The following is a 17,879-nucleotide window of genomic DNA, read 5'->3' as shown; positions in this document are numbered from 1 at the left end:
AAAGGAACATGTTTCGCATATTCGATTTCATACCGACCAGAGAAGTCTAGTGTTACTCAACATGGTGACAAACGTCCTATTCCTAATTGGCCTTTGTTAACACTCTTATGTAATGTAATTACAGGTAGAAATAGCAAAAGGTTAGGTACGAGTCAGATAGCAAATAACATTAAGAACAATGACCCTTATCTAAAATAATGATTCCTCTAGAAACATCGATATAGCTGTAAGAATTATTCTTAGTCATGCTAATTGGTAAGCAAAACGCACATTGAGAGACATTAATTTTGTTCTGGTGTGTTGTGGGAAACGTGTTTTTAACAGATTATTTCTCTCCAGAGGTTCCAAATTCTACTTATGAACGTTTTATTACCTATTTTTAATATAAGTTACACATGATTAGAAGATTTAATTGTAATACTTCGTTTTGAATTTGGATGATTATTTATTAACATTCCTTCAATTTCTCCTTTCAAGGCATGGTCTGGGACGGACTGACTATTTCCTCCTCAATGATCCAGAATTGTGTTTCCACGAAATTCTCAGGAAGAAGGTCCGTTCCGAAACACAGGACAATAAAGATGCCATCAAATTGGATAGTCATGAGGATATACTAAAGTTTGATAAAGATGAAATTCTTGTCAAACTTGAAAAGGGTGAGGGCACTCTCAAGATTGAAAAAGTTGCGGTGAAAAAAGAAAATCTCGATGAAAAGAAATCTGAGGAAGGAGACAGAGTCAACCTCACAGTAGTGAAGAGTGAAAAATGTGATAAGGAGGTCAAGGACGAAATGAAGGAAGAAGAGAGTGAAGAAAATGCAGTTGAAAAAGATGGCGAAAAGGGTTTGCTTACAGAAAATGAGCCATCTAATGTCGAAAAGGAGACTGACAATCAGGAGCCCCACGAGAAAGAACCTGAAACTGAAGATCTGTCAAAACCTAAAGAAGAAAAGAAAGACCTACTCAAACAATTAATTGAATCCGATTCTGATTTATGCTCGAAACAAGCAGCTGAACTGAAAGCTATGTTTCCAGATTTGGAGGTCATTCAACCGCTGTCCCGGCTTTCACAAGTTGACACGTTTGTTTTAAGAGACAAGCAGGGCAGTGGCGCTCTGGATTTCAGTGAAACAACGGTTGCTCAACTTTTCAATAATGCTGTCAAGTGGCCGAAAGAGTACGCCATTCAAGTGAGGTTGCAGCATATCATTTTTGCAATTGAAACCAAAGAGTGGCCTGCTACAAAATCATTCTCTGCCTACGCGACTGGTATTGGTAACGAGTTCGACATTCCAATTCATGAGTTACCAAACGAGCCTCCGAAGCGGGAAACTTCCACTCCCATGTCCATGGGAGAACCGGACGCAATGTCATTAAATGCAGAAAGGTATGTACAAATTTTGAAACGTGGAATAGAATAAGTATCATTCGCCGGAATCAAGGTAATACAGAGAACTGTAATGATCATATTTATCCGTGATGAAAATCATACAATTTTTACACAACAAATTTTATTCAAGGCACGATAGTTTCATCAGTTTGACTGGCACATCAAACTACTCCACAATGTCTTTTATATTAATTCATTTATTTATGGGTTCAAGACCCATTTCACTCAATACAATAAAAAATGGCTGCACACAATACTCAATACAAAAGTACAGATAGAATCAAAGAGTCATATATATATATATATATATATATATATATATATATATATATATATATATATATATATATATATATATATATATATATATATATATATATATATATATATATATATATATATATATATATATATATATATATATATGTTCATCCGTGTTCATCCGTTGTGTACTATTCGATAGTCGACGTTTCGCCATCATCTCAGATGGCATTATCAAGACGAGTTACTGCTTCGCTTCGAGAGGTGTAACTGATGTAAGGTTCTTCTTGTGGTGTTTTTATATGGCTTCGCTTGCGTAAGTTGTATGGATTTGTTACCTGTTTTTCCACCTGAGGGTTGTTGATGGCTTTTGGCGGTTCTCCTACCTGTGTTTCTACCTGAGGGTTGTTAATGGCTTCTGGCGGTTCTCCTACCTGCGATGATTCATTATCAATTTGTAATTATCACCAAAGACAACCACAATATATATATATATATATATATATATATATATATAATTACAAATTGATAATGAATCATCGCAGGTAGGAGAACCGCCAGAAGCCATTAACAACCCTCAGGTAGAAACACAGGTAGGATATATATATATATATATATATATATATATATATATATCCTATCTCCCTGGACCTATCTCCTCTAGATTTTTTCCTCTGGGCCACTTACTTAAAATAGGTTGTTTTAAAGACGACGCAATCTGATTCAATAAAGCCACTGAAGGAAAGAATAATCCAAGAATGCTGAGCTATTTTCAGAGAAACATTTGCCAATGTTTCGGAATGACTTTCGGAAATGAAAATTGCGAAAGTTATAAACAATTTAGTGAAAAATAAAAAATGGGTCCAGTTTTTTGGAAATATCTCAAAAACTAATTGGAATTTTCAAAATCGAAAAAAAAAAATTCGAAAAGAGGAAGAAATTTCCTATCGAAAAGTCCTGACTACCGGAACTGTAGGACCAATATTTATAATTTTCCCGGAGCTCTGAAAATGAGCTCGAAATCGGGTGTTTAGCCGCGCGTAGGCCGTGCCTGTTTGGGCTAAGCTTTACAAAAGAGTGTTTACCATATAAAATATATGAACCAAGGAATGAAAAAATTCAGTCATATAGTCAAAAGATAAATGAACAATAATTTGTCGGTAAAAATTTTTTTTTGCAATTATTCGATTCATTATGCTATTGTTAATTAACAATTTTTTATCACTCGATTATCATTATTGCAAATGTAATATTTTCACACTTTAAACTAAAAGTGTGAAATTTTTTCCTTTCGTAGAGTTATGATTATAACGGTTAGGAATAGATTCATTTTCGAAATATTGAAAAATTATTATTTTTCAATTATTTATTAACAATTTACTGCATTTTTTAATGAAAAAGTTTAATAAATAATCGAAAAAATTTTTTTATTCATCATTATTACTGATATGTTTTTTTTAAATCAGAAGCTACATAAAAATATTTTTTTTATTTCATCACTTATTGTTTAAAACTTTGTTATAAATTCGATAAAAAATGGAGTGAATAAAAAAATGCATGGTTTTTTTCATTCATCAATTGCAACTGGAACAAAAATGAAATGAAAACATTCATTTGTTTATAACAAATTGTTTATTCAATACACAATGGAGAATTTTAAAAATTAAATTGTTTTTGTTCCGAATTAAAAACAAGATGAATAATTATTTTAAAAAATTGGTTTCTTAATATTATTAATTGGTGGTAAAAAAATTGTTACTCAACAAATGCGTTTTTTTGCATTGTAAAAATTTCTTCAAGAGACAATTGAAAAAAATCATGATTTTTATCAAAAATTAAGATCCAAAAAAAATTCAATCATGTTATAAACAATGCATTTGTTTATAATAAATTTTTAAACAATGAGTGATAAAAATTTTAAAGAAATATGTTCATCTAACTTCTGATTTGTTGATGATCGAGCGATAGAAAATTGTTAATTAACAATAGCGTAATAAATCGAATAACTGCAATAAACATTTTTTACCGACAGATTATTGTTCATTTATCATTTGAGTATATGCCTGAATTCTTTCATTCCTTAATTTATATATTTTAAATGCTGAAATTTTTTTTAGTAAAAATGGCCCAAACAGGCACGGCTCACGCGCGGCCAGACAGCCGATTTCGAGCTCATTTTCAGGGCTTCGGGAAAATTATATATATTGGTCCTACAGTTCCGGGAGTTGAAACTTTTTTATAGGAAATTTCTTCCTATTTTCGAATTTTCGATTTTGAAAATCTCAATTAGTTTTAGAAATATTTTCAAAAAATTAAATCCATTCTTTATTATTCTCTAAATTGTTTATAACTTTTGCTATTTTCATTTTCGGAAGTCGTCCGTTTTCAAAAACTTTCTAGACGCTATTCCGAATCGAATGACACCTCAACCATAATTTTCGGAGACTGCTGAAGAAAGTTCGGAAAAAAGCACTTCTTGATCAGATTAGTCAAGTTCAAACATAGCTTAACAATCTTTCAACAGCTACAGATTGGGGATGAGAAAAAACAGAGACTCTGTTTTTGCCCATGAAAACACCATAATCATTGGCAGGTTTAGAATTACTGAAACTAGTTCATTGTAGTTGCATAGTAGGTATCTAACTGCAGTAAAACTTAAAGCAGTAGAAAAACAGTGATGAGTGCATCCGATGTTGTTGGGATGATGACAATTTCAACTTCGAGTACGGCATGATTGTTGATCAACAAAATACTAACCATCCAGTATATCGAAAACTGATTCAGGCATTCTACGTATCAAACTCAGATACTAACTCTGACGGTTAAGAATGCGTTAATAATAAATTGTTTTGGTAATAAATGATAAAATTAATTATGAAAAATGTTTCTGTCAATTTGTAGAGAAATGTCAATTATGATTTTCAAAATAGAAAACATTCTCCGAATAATCATTTGAACATTCGAGATATATAAAAAAACGTTCATAAACAATTAAAAATCGTATTTTTTTCTGAATATCATATTATGAAGATAAAAATTTTTTGAATTCCCATACGGTCATACACAATTTATAAACAAATTGCGCTAAAACAGTTTGTTCAACTTACCGAATGTCTTTATTTGATACAGAAACAGGATATAATGATAAATATATAGAAAAATTAAAACAATATGTTATGTTACTAAAAAAAAACATAATGAACAAAATATAATGTTTTTGAACTTTTATAATGTGATCTTGTGGAGCACATTGATAAAAAGAGATTCACGTTCATTACAAGACCAAACACGACTATGATACGATATTTCATCATGGAATCCTAGTGCCTATCTTCCGGCTCCATCATCAGATCAGCTCCAGAGTACCTACCATATTGTCATCAAAATCACATAAAACTGCCAATTTTCATAACGCTACGATCTTTAAAAGATGGTTAAATTAGTTTTCTTAGATTTGACTACATAGTTACATACATACATACAGGTCGACCTAATAAAAGCGTATTAAAAACGAAAAACTCTAGAAAAAATTAAAAAATATTTAGGTCAGTCCTTAAAGAAATATTGAAAAATGCATGACTCGAAAAATCGTATACCATACACGGAAATGAATCTTGACAGGTCTTGATGCCTTCTAGATGGCTATCCTGTGTAGTGTGTATCAGCCAAATGGAATAAATATGACACTGAGTAAATATGACTGTGCTCAACAAAACACTCAGGCACGTCCAATTTTCAACAACCAAATTTTTCAATGCTCAATAACTCAGTTAACGGGAACAACAACTCGACCACGAACTCGGGCTTTGCAACCGTTACCACATCGCCTCTGATAATGTATACCGCAGTAGTAGACGAAACGTCAGGCATAAAAACCTGCAAACCACGCAAACGCTGAAAACAGATTTTACACTGTCATCTACGGCCGTGAATATTTACATTCTTTGGTAATTCATATTATTTATCCTATCGTCTGTCATTTTGGCGTCTTCAACTAGTTTGAATACTTTGAATTCTTGCTGTTTTCTAATGGAAATATACAATGAACTTTTTGTAATTAAAGTTGAACTTTCAATAATCACACCATGCATGTGTCGGTTTCACTTCTCCTATCATTATATTCGGCTCGCTTAAATATCATACAGTGTTAAAATGGAAATATGCCAACCAAGACAAAAATTATCGAATGATATTGAAAATTTCGTTATGGAATAAACTTTTCATGATCAGTCAATATCACTTGGTACCTATGTAAAAATGAAATACATACCGGCTACCTGAAATCCATACGCAATTTGTCGTTGGCACAACGCTTGTTGAAAAACAGATGTGAAGAAATTAAAACCCACTTGCTGCCTACATTTAATGCGGTAAATATTGGCAACGTTGTAAGGATTCCCAATAATCTATTTCATGTATGAAAATATACTTATTGGACTCCCTATTATCAATCAGATGTCTGATGATGGTGTATACTGAGGAGTTCTTATGAATGTTTGACGGACGGACGCTCTACTATCGAATCAATAGTGAACTCAATTTTTTTATGGTGGTAAAAATGTCATGCCAGCCTACAGAAATCAGTTTTCTAGTACTTACCATGAAATATATTCGGTAAATTCTTCAAATTATGATGGACGCCCTATCAGCGCATTCAATGTATGGATGCCATATTGATATCGGGATGTATATATATATATATATATATATACAAATAGAGATTTAATCGAGTGTGCAAGATATAAATCAAAAATTAAACAATTTGTGGACACAAATATATATATATATATATATATATATATATATATATATATATATATATATATATATAAAGTCTAATTTTGAAAATACAACCAATAATCAGATACATGTACATACGAAAATATGTCACTACAGTAAATGTTCTATTTGAAAGATGTTCGCAGAAACTACATACTCCACCTTGCCCCCCATGCCGCCTCCCGGGTTGAGTGCCCTGAGATAAAATCTTCCCCACACGGTTACTGTGTGTAGAACATCCCATCTCGTACATCCACCCCCACTCTTATTAGTGGACCTCAATTTGCTGATGGAAACTTCAGCAAGATTGACATCTGACCTACTGCGCTCGAAAGCCAGCCTTTAGATGTTTCGTTGGCCTTCATTGTTTATCTCTTTCTCAGAATCTGAAGTCATCCCTATTTAATGCTTCATGTAAATCGCATAGTGCTGGATTGGCGTGCGACTGATTCTGTCAAATACATATGCATGTTCAATCATATACACGTCTATATATGTACTGACCCCATGCAGCTCTCGCCAGCCCTATTCTCTGCCATATGGTGTCCTGAATGTTAGTCTTCTGTCGAGGGTGACTCCTAAGTATTTTGCTTCGTTGATCCACGAAATCTCTTGTCCATTGAAGGTGACGTTTCCTCCGGGGTGTACCAGACTCCAGGAGAACAGTATCGCCTGACTTCTGTCAGGGTTTATACTGATTTTCTAAAGGTTGGCCCATTCCTCTAGTCCAGGGGTCTCCAAACTACGGCTCGCGGGCCAAATCCGGCCCGCCAGTGTCATCAATCCGGCCCGCGACAGCCAATGATTTACTGTCATCAATCTGGCCCGCGACAGCCAATGATTACCTAATTGTTATTACTATTGCTGTGATAAGTTGAAGAAGAAAACACAGAATAATAATTACTCGGTTTTATTTACTTGCAAAACTTAACGACAGAAATGATGACAAAGAAAACTTAACTTAAGTATCTAAGTTTAAGCATATTTATAACTAACAAATAATTGAAATGAATCACAGTAAAACGAAAACACTAATGAGATTTATGTAATTGTGATTTTCCACCGACAATACTTTGTAGTTGTGGATCAATTTTACTTGTACCAATTATCAAAAGAGATTTAAGATGCTCATCGGTTAATTGAGATCTGTAAACATTCTCTGTGTACTTCATCTTGGAAAACGTTTTCTCATACAAGTAAGTAGTACCAAAAACAGAAAACAACCCACAAGCAAATTTATGCAAATTATTAAATTGTTCCAGTGGAAGACTCTTATAAAATTCCAACAAAGATGAATTTTGATATTTGTTCTTAAGCATATCACTGCACCGTAAATCAATAATTTCCATTTGGACTTCCGGAGCCAGGGTTTCAATGTCAGAATCAAAAGGATTTTGAAAAAGCTTAATTTCATTTGCAATGACATCAAAATCTGAAAAACGAGTATCTAAATTTATCTTCAAAGCACTCAAAGTTTCGATTGCAAAATTGACGGGAAATTCAGTCTCTGTAGTGTGGCTGAATATTTCACATGTTTCAAAATGTGTGAAACATTTTTTACGTAATTGCAATTGAAATAGTATTATTTTCTGTCTGAAGGATTTGATATTGATGTATAATCAGGATGAAGCTGATTTTCTTCTTGCAATCTCAAATTCAGTTCGTTCATATGATTTGTCAAATCGACATAGAAGGCTAACTTCCATATCCATTCACTATTTTCTAGATCGGCAAAAGGGCGCTGCTTCTCATTTAAAAAAAAATCAGACATATCCAAACATTTTCCGCACAAGGGCTGTTGATGAATGTTACAATGTAAGGCTAATGGTTTTGAACCAGCATCATTTTCTACAGCCTTTGACACAAGTGCAACCACTCCTTTACCACTCATGATGTCCGTTTTTGTCAGACAGTTGAGATGATATATTTTCTGCGATGTCTTGCACCCTCCGAGCCACGCTGTTTGCTGACAAACGTGACACTTTTAAATAAATTTACCTTTTCGGGGTATATTTCTTCGGCTACTGCAATCAAGCATTCTTTTATCATTTCTCCATCGATGAATGGTTTGCCACGTTTTTCGATTTCAAGAGCCACACGAAAGCTGTCGCGAGTTGCAGACTCTTGTTCAGTATTCGCTTTGGTAAACAAAGATCGCTGCGATTTGAGTCCGCGTTTCAAAGCTTCAAATGTTTCCTTCCGCAAACTTCCTATATACTTGGAGTAACTTTGAAGATGTTTCGATTCATAGTGCCGTTTAATGTTATAGTCTTTGAGAACAACTATGGTTTCATTACAAATTAAACATAGCGCCGTATTACTGGACTCAATCACAAAATACTGATAGTTCCATTTTTCTTGGAACGTTCTGCATTCACTGTCGATTTTTCGCTTCTTTTCTAACCTAACAAATCACACATAAAAACAACAAGTCAAATCAAAATAATTTTATTGACGGGTGTTACTTTATTTCACAATAGACAGTTTCGCTTCCTACGCAGACTAACTCGCAGTTGCGCCGCTAGCCTTTTTATATGCAATTATTACTGCCATCTCGAGGTGATCGGAATACACTAGCTAGAACCAGAACTTTCTCGAACCAACGCGGTAATTCCAAACATTTAATTACGCCTATTGCCACCTAGCGGGTAGCTGAAAAAGATAGTACATAGTACCACTACTCGCCACTAGATGTCGTTGAGTGTCACAATACACAATAATAATTGAAATGCAAAAAAAAAAAGCGTAAGTTTGCTTAGGTCACGCACTTTGCGACTATCCCAGTCTAGAAATATAATTAAGGGCAGAAATTGGCCCTTGGAACAAACTGAAAAAATCATTATGGTCCGAAGGCTTCAAAGTTTGGAGACCCCTGCTCTAGTCTATTCGCCTGCTGTTGCAAGTATCTGGTGACATGCGCTTGGCTTGTTGATCTCGCCAGCAGAGCTGGATCGTCCTTGTTTAGTGCCAACTCGTTAAAGTTGTTCTCTGACTTGGGCACGTCTGCTGTGTATACCGAGAAGAGGTGTGGCGAAAGGACTGCACCTTGTGGAACCCCTGCTTCCAGTTATCGCATGGTGGAGAGTTCTTGTCCTACTCTGCAGCGGCATCACCTGTCAGCTAGAAATGATTCGATTAGTCTTACCATTTATTACTAGTAACCAAAATTGCTCATTTTGGCTAGTAGTCCGTCGTGCCAAACTCTGTCGAACGCCTTGGAGACATCTAGGAATATCGCTACGATGAATTGAAGGGGTTATATTTTTAGGAGTGATTAATTTTTTGGAAAGAAAGTTTTTGGCTTTCTACTACTCCATCTTGATACAAAAAAAGGATGAGGGAATCTTCCAAAGAAAGAAACAAAGAAAGTAGTCAATTTGAAAATAAGTAACTCTATACAAAGAAGTAACTTTCATGCAAAGAAGTAACTTTCAGACACAAACTGAAAGAAAGTCCTCCTGAAACAGCTACTTTCATGTAAACATTGAATTACACGAAAGAAAAAATTTTTTTGAAACAAATACTTCTATATGAACACTGAATTATACAGAAGATACTTTTCTCTATTCAGTTTGTATTTCAAACATTCGTTGTGGAATAAAAATCAGATATCATTCACATGAGTTCTACTTTGAATGAATGGTAACAAATTGCACTTACATGGAACACTGTCATCCTCACTGGTATACATCGATGTTTCGCCTTAAGACACTTGCCCCAAGACTCTTCAGTACCAAATAGGATAACATTATAGAAAATACACACAATTCATTTATGTCATCGATGACATCGTAATGATATGCCACCCTGAATTAAGCTGCCTCTGAAAAGTGAGACTCTGATGCAGAAAGAAGTAAAGAAATCGAGGTCTGCTCTTATAATTCGTGGTAGAAAGGAATGAAGATGCTGATTTGTTCTACAAAGTGGTTGAGAAAATGTATTTGTAGTAAATTTAGGAGAGGCTGAGGGACAATGAACAATTCCATGAGATAATGTAGTTGGGAAGAGTAACATATGTAGTTCTCAGGAATCTTAGGAATCCTTTCTGAACTTGTTCTACTATATGAATGTGGCTTGCATATGATGGGTTCCATACAGAAAATACGTATTTGAGATGAAATTTTACTAGAGAGCAGTACAGAATTTTTGAGTATTTGATATCAGTGAAATCTGAGGTGCATCTTTTTAGGAAGCCTAACATTATGAGAGATTGGCTGACGTGGGGCTGAAATGAAAATGAGCTGTCTAGGGGTAAGCCCAAGTCTTATTTCTGTAACATTACTGGGTGGAACTTGATATATACAATACAAGAACATTAAGGGGATACATTTGAGGCTAAAAATTATGGAATGGAATCTACGTGTATTACGTTCCATTGTCAAAACACCAACTGGATAGTTGGTTCAGCTTGCTTTGGAGTTCTACACAATTGTCCGGTGAATCGATTTTCTTGTAAACTTTCAAATCATCTGCGAAGCCTGAAAATTCTGCATTAGAAAAGCAGTACTAAATTTCGTCCATAAAAACCTTGAACAAAAATGGTTCCAAATGGGATCTTTGGGGAACACCGGATGGTACTAAACTTCCAGAAGATTCAAATCCCTTAACTCGAGTTATCTGTGTCTGATTAGCGAGATTTGTATCCAAGATAAGAGGTTTCCGCAAATTCTCATGTGTTTAAGTTTTTGTAATAAACGAGTATGGTTGACTTTGTCAAACGCCTTGGAAAAATTTGTGTGAATGGAATGAACTCTGCCACCAACGTCTAAGATGTTGTTATCGCCATTATTCAACCATTTTTATGAACAATTAAACTACCGTGAAATGAAACCCATCTTCAATAAAATTTATTGTGTGAAAATTGTATTAATATGTAGAGTTATTGCTGGGGGTATCCAGTTCGTTACAATTCCTGGTATTAATATTCATATTATTTGGATATTGACTACTATTTTTGGGAAACAAGTTAAAAATTTTTTACAAAGGAGACAAGACCCAAGAAAAACAACGAGCGCACTTCTAAAATGTTAAATTTACAAAAGAACCCCTTACACGAGCTTCTTTGATCTAGATTTATGATGGTTAAAACATATTTAAAACTAATTGGAATCCAATAATTTTAGAAAGAGTTATCTGTATCAATTAAATCATATATTTACAGGTTCAATTTAAGTAAGAAACGAAAACGACACATCGCTATAGATGTGGAAACCGAGAGAGCCAAGTTGCATGCATTGCTGAATAGCAGTCATATGACGGCTCCCATGCCCAAACATAACATGTCGTGGGAGAATGATGATTCTGAAGATTCGAGAAGATCCACGCCTGTTCAGGGTAATCTTCAACCTCCTCCCGCTCATCAACAGGCCTCTAGGATGAGCATGGCGAACATGAAGATGAATTATGAAATGCCTTACCATCCGGTTCCTGCTAAAACAATTGGACAAACCACAGTCATTCCTGGTACTAGCAGTACCTTAACTCCAATCGACTTGAGTTCAAGGTTAGTCTTTTATTTCCTTACGACTCCTTATACAGGGTGTAACAAAAAGCTTGGTCATAAATTGAACCATATATTCTGTGGTCTAAAATAACACGATTGGATATAACTTACCTCAATGCAAATATGCACACAATCGGTTTTTCCCAATATATCATGAACTGTTTAACATTTTGAAACTAACAAAACTGTTCAGCCCAAAAACATTTTAGGGGGGCATTGGACTCCTAAAACCCCCCAAACCTTTTTATGCATTACAAATAAATTAGTATTACAACACCATTGGTTTAATTCTGTCTGTCTATTTAATACATTATTTTTGAAATGTTTTTGCCAATTATGGGATATCAGGGATTGTTTTCGATTGGATTCAAAGTTACTAATTCAACAGAAGACAAAAAACTAAATTTGTAAAAGAATTGTCAGATGAACTTATAATTGAGAGTGGCATACCCCAGGGTAGTGTGTTAGGTCCATTGCTTTTTATTATTTACCTAAATGGTATTAATCACATATCTGGATCACACAGTATAAATCTTTTTGCAGATGATATATTGGTTTATTGTATACATGAAGATTTGGATCAGGCAATTGTTGAAATGAATAGGTCTTTAAATAGCATTGAAACATATTTATTTAATAATAAACTGAAACTAAATGTCAGTAAAACAAAAAGTATGATTTTGACATCATCTTATAAGTATGATCAAATTGTTTGGGCAAATGCTGTTATAAAAATTAATAATGTTAGCATTGAAATTGTGACTGAAATAAAATATTTGGGTTTTATAATTGATACAAATTTAAAACTAAATAGTCATGCTGATTTTATTTGTAAAAAAATATTTAAGAAACTTTTTTTTCTCTCTCGTATATGTAAAAAAGTGTCTATGTATGCTAGGTTGATTCTTTTTAAAAGCCTAATACAACCTCATTTTAATTATTGTACAACATTACTTTTTCTACTTGATAAAAATAAAATAGCGCAATTGCAAAAGCTTCAAAATCGGGGCATGCGATTAATATTGGGATGTAGCCGTTACTCAGCAATTAAATCGATGTTACAGTATCTAAACTGGTTTTCAGTTGAAGAACGTATATTATATATGACTATGATCTTTATATTTAAACTGCTTAAAGGATTGCTACCCAATTACTTTCAAAAATTCTTATTGAGAAATAATGAAGTTCATGATTACAATACGAGAAGAAATAACAATTTTTACATTAATAAAACTAACACTAAATTTGGAATGAATAGTATATTTCATAAAGGTTTAAAAGAATTTAATAAACTACCACAATTTGTAAAAAAATCTAATTCAATAAATCAATTTAAGTCATCATTAAAGAAGTATATTTGTGACAGCTTATTATAATATTTGTAATTTTTTATTTTTTAATGTGAACTAACCTAACAATCTATAGATATGTATGTATATTTGGTTTTCCTTGAAAGGTACTTTGAAATGTTATTATATTTACATAGTTAATGTCGTGAGATATTTATGAATTTGTAATTTTTCTTTTTTTGTATATTAGGCTTGCCTACTTAATAAATGAATATTAAATGGACTGACGCCTATCAGAAAACAACTACTCCCCTGGCTAATACCACGAAGGGCGTTAGATTATATCCGACAGGCGTCAGTGCAGGAATTTTCACAGAAAATTTCCTGCATATGCAATTGGCAATACAACTGAAACAGTCGACCTTTAATTTTGGAACGGGCACACTTGCAGACCGGTTTCGGGCTCATTAGCCACTCATTAGTGCAAGACAGTGACCATCAACCTGAAGTCAATGATATTCAATAATTGAAAATCGGAATTCTTTCAGAGTATTTCATTCCTCTTCCTAAGTTTTAGCGAAACAACAAAATGTCACTCCATCTAGTGGACGAGGTACTAACCAACTGCATATCCGTAATTTGCCCGATTCCTCTGAATAAGGAAGAAGAACTTTCTTATTAGTCAGTGGGCTATTCTTGAAGACTGGCAGTAAACAAATCTGAAGAAATGGACTGACGCCTATGTTACATCATCGACGCCTGACGATAGGCGTCAACCTACTGTGTAGGTACATTCGAGACTGGCTTGAACGTTTAAAGTTCATTTCTTTAGATTTGTTTACTGCCAGTCTTCATGCATAGCCCACTAACTAATAAGAAAGCTAGTTTTTATCGAAATGCAGCAAATACTCAAAATTCAAAAAAGAACCACAAGGACAAGTTGCAAACTCATCTTCCAAAATCTCAGAATATTGACTGCTACAAGTTTATACATTTTTTTTTTGCTGCATCAACTGCTAGGTTATTAGCCGCGGACTTGTTGTTTTTAAATTTCATCTATTATTATTGCATCTTTCAAAAATGCCATCATGTTGCTCAACGTTCGTCTATCATCACATAGAATTTTTTTCATTGCCCCAGTTATATTATGTTGTCTCCTGGTTTCTTCATATTTTGGACATTCTACAAGTATATGTTGTATCGTTAGTACTGTTTGGCATGTAGTACATAGAGGTTGTTGTTCTCCTAGGAGCAAGTAAAGGTGTGTTATTTTTGTATGGCCGATTCGCAGACGCGTGAGAACAACTTGTTCTTTCCTGGTCAATTTCAGTGGTGAGATTCGCTTATTCACACTTGGTTTCGAGCATTTCAGTTTTGCATCAGTTTCATTTTAAAGAGTTTTATTAAAATTCTTCAGATCTTCTAAGTGGAGTGGTACATCTTCATATTCGTTAGAGTTAGCAATCATTCTAGCTGCCTTATCCACATCCTCGTTGTTCTTTATGCCACAATGACTAGGCACCCACATGAAGCTGACAGTTCTACCGCTTTCCTTCATAATATGAATTCTGGCAAGAATAATCCTTACAAGGGGTCAAGAGTAAATTTATTTTGGAATGATCTTATGGAACTTAATGAGTCTGTACAAATTAGGAAATGAGTTTCGTTACGTGCGAATTCACAGATTATTAAAGACTGGTATATAGCGTTTAATTCTGCTGTGTAAACGCTGGTTGTTGAGTGCATCGAGCAGCTATGGAGGTGTCCATCTACAAGGAATGCACAGCCCACCCCATACTCGGTCTTTGATATATCAGTATATATTTTGCAGTAGTTTGGAAATTTACTAATGTTATTGTAATAGTTCAGTATATACATTTATGAGATATTAAAATATGTAAAATGACATATAACTAGTTTTCTTACTCTTGATGGTAATGAGAATTATAATACTAGAAATTCCCTACAATTGGAGGTGCCAACACACACATTAGTTGTATCTGAATCATGTCCCAGGCTTATGGCCATTAAATTGTACAATAAACTTCCAAATACTTATATACAATCAACTTATTTTTGACCCCGGAATGCGGTTCAATTTATGACCTACCTTTTAGTTACACCCTGTATGTCATAGAGTGTCATACTAATATATAAAGTATGCTATAAAGATTTGAATAGAAGCTTTTTAGGGGAATTACAAAAAATGGTACCGCACTCCCTCATTATTATTTATTTTTTAGCATTCCAAAGACTTCCGAGAAATCTCCAAATGTAGATCTGCAGAATGAAGTTCAAGATTTCTCTGTGAAGAAACCTTCCACCCCTTCACCTGTAACCAAGACTGGCAATAAATTGGACGATACATTGTCCAAGCTAATGAAGAGGAAGAACTGTGTATGTTTTTGCTTCATTTTTTTTTCTCTCCCTAACTTCAATACATCGGTAACTTTTACGAAATGATAATCCATATATCTTTTCTAGCCTGAACCGGAACCACTGATTGGTAAAGAAAAGAAGCGCAAGAAACTCGATGAAATTGTCCTGGGTCTGTCTGCCGCCAAAGAACAATCCCTTTTCCCACCTGAAATTTCTAAAAAACCTACCGTCACCCCCAGTGTAACTGTTACCCCCACCTCAGCGCCCGTAAGCACATCTCATAATCCCTCTCAAAAACACTTCACTATAACTGTCACTTCCGTTCCTTCTTCAGTTCCATCGAGTCGGAGCAGTTCCATACCAAATGTAATGCCCTCTTTAACGACAAGTAGCAAGGATAGTTTTTCTACCTTCTTAGCCCAAGCAGAGCAACAAAATATGATGTTGAAAAAGCAGCAGCAGCAACATCAACAGCAGCAGCAACATCGGGATCATCAGCAAAGAAAAAGCTATGAGGCAATGATAGCCGACATAGGAAAAGTCTCGGATTTCAGTTCAAAAATTAGTTCTTATTCTCACGAAGCTAAGGTATGATATTTTACTGAACATTGCGGTCGTAAATAGTCCATACTTCTCAACTTTCGAATGTAGTCTGGTTCACATGTACTCGATTTAGCTCTTTTTGGTGACATTTTTCAGCCCTGTCCAAAAATTACGACCAAGGTGTCATTCGATTCGTATTTTTGCCTAGAAAGTTTAAGGATAGGTCCGAAAACGCGCCGATAAAAATTACAAAAGTTATAAACAATCAAGTGAAAAAAAAATGGGGCTTTAGTTTTTTCTTAATATCTCGGAAAATTTTCAAAATTTGAAAAAAGATTTGAAAAGATCAATGAATTTGCGTAAAAATAGTCCCGACTCCCGAAACTGTATCTCGATTATTTATAATTTTTACAGAGCCCTGAAAATAGAGCCAAAAGCGGGTAATCTGGCTTTCGCGCGCCTTTCGTCACTCTGACATAAAAACAAAAAAAATATTTAAACATATTAAATGTAAATATTAAGGAATAAAAAAATTCATGTAATGTTGGGATACTTCAATAAACAATAATCCGCAGTCAAAACATTTTTATCCCAATTTTAACGTTAATAATAAATTTGTTAATTAATAACTTTTTCTGAATTGAAAGTTAATATAAAAATCCCTATAATTATTAAACTAAAACCCTGGCATTTTTTTCCTTCAGTGAAGTTATCCTTAATAGGCAAAAAAATTGATTACCGTTGCCAAAATAAAAAAAATTATTATTTTCTATTTTTTTATTAACAATTGAAAATTATAATTTTATAAAAAATACATTACAATTTTTTTTTAATTTTTCATTGTTTCAATGTCTCATGGCTAAAAACTAATTATTAATATATTTTTTTAATTTTTTACAGCTATTGTTAATAAATTTATTATAAACAAATACATTGTTTATTAACAATTCTAATTGTTTTTTATGTTAATTGAAAAAAATCGTTATTTTTAGGAAAAAAAATGGTTTCTTAAAAAAATTTCTTTGTTGCTAAAAAATGCGTTTGTTAATTAACAATCGTTTTTTGCAACTAAATATTGAAAGTTGAGTTGAGCCTTTTTGTAACAAAATTTATATTATTGCATCACATTTTTTGTAGCTCTTCCTTGATAATGATAATAAACTTTATCGAAATATTGGAATAACTTGTATATTTACATATATAATTATATATATATATAATTATATATATATATATATATATATATATATATATATATATATATATATATATATATATATATATACATATATAAAAAACCGATAAAATCACCAGTCAGAACACTGAAACTAAAGCAAAACAGCGAGTGAAAAATTAGAACGATTATATATCTTATTATTCTTCTGTGAAAGAATCCTCTAAATATTCCTTATGACTGTAGTAACATTTGTCCAGTAATAAGTTTCTAACTTTCTTACTGAACAAATTTGCAGAATTCAACCTCTTTATAGAAAGTGGCAGTCTGTTATAAAAATGTATGGCAATATATAATGGAGATTTTTTGAAATGATCACTCTTATGAGAAGGGACCCTCAGAGCAGTAGCATGGCTAGTGTCACTACTGTGAATGCTCAAGTTCGTTACGTACAAGTCAAGGTTCCTGTGCACAAAAATGACACATTTCATTATATAAATTGCGGGTGCAGTCAACAAGCGTTCTCTTTTGAAAACGGGTCTACAGCTTTCTTGGTACCTCA

At 33.6% G+C, this 17,879-nt stretch overlaps 1 protein-coding gene across 5 annotated transcripts in view; it reads left to right on the top strand.

The window, feature by feature from the left end:
• The window catches only part of kis (chromodomain helicase DNA binding protein kismet), a 136,993-nt gene that overhangs the window by 101,722 nt on the left and 17,392 nt on the right, over positions 1-17,879 (top strand). For all 5 annotated transcript variants that reach the window (XM_074176579.1, XM_074176578.1, XM_074176575.1 and 2 more), the window contains 4 exons: positions 478-1,386; positions 11,591-11,932; positions 15,465-15,618; positions 15,706-16,188. In XM_074176579.1, the coding sequence (XP_074032680.1) occupies positions 478-1,386; positions 11,591-11,932; positions 15,465-15,618; positions 15,706-16,188 (1,888 nt within the window). The remainder of the gene's footprint in view (positions 1-477; positions 1,387-11,590; positions 11,933-15,464; positions 15,619-15,705; positions 16,189-17,879) is intronic.

Source organism: Leptinotarsa decemlineata, unplaced genomic scaffold, assembly GCF_025532065.1.
Source record: "Leptinotarsa decemlineata unplaced genomic scaffold, Ldec_3_MD MMD2_tig00001973_RagTag_RagTag, whole genome shotgun sequence".
Taxonomy (NCBI): Eukaryota; Metazoa; Arthropoda; class Insecta; order Coleoptera; family Chrysomelidae; genus Leptinotarsa; species Leptinotarsa decemlineata.
Note: the sequence above shows the minus strand (reverse complement) of the source record. Positions and strands in the feature narration are given on the sequence as shown.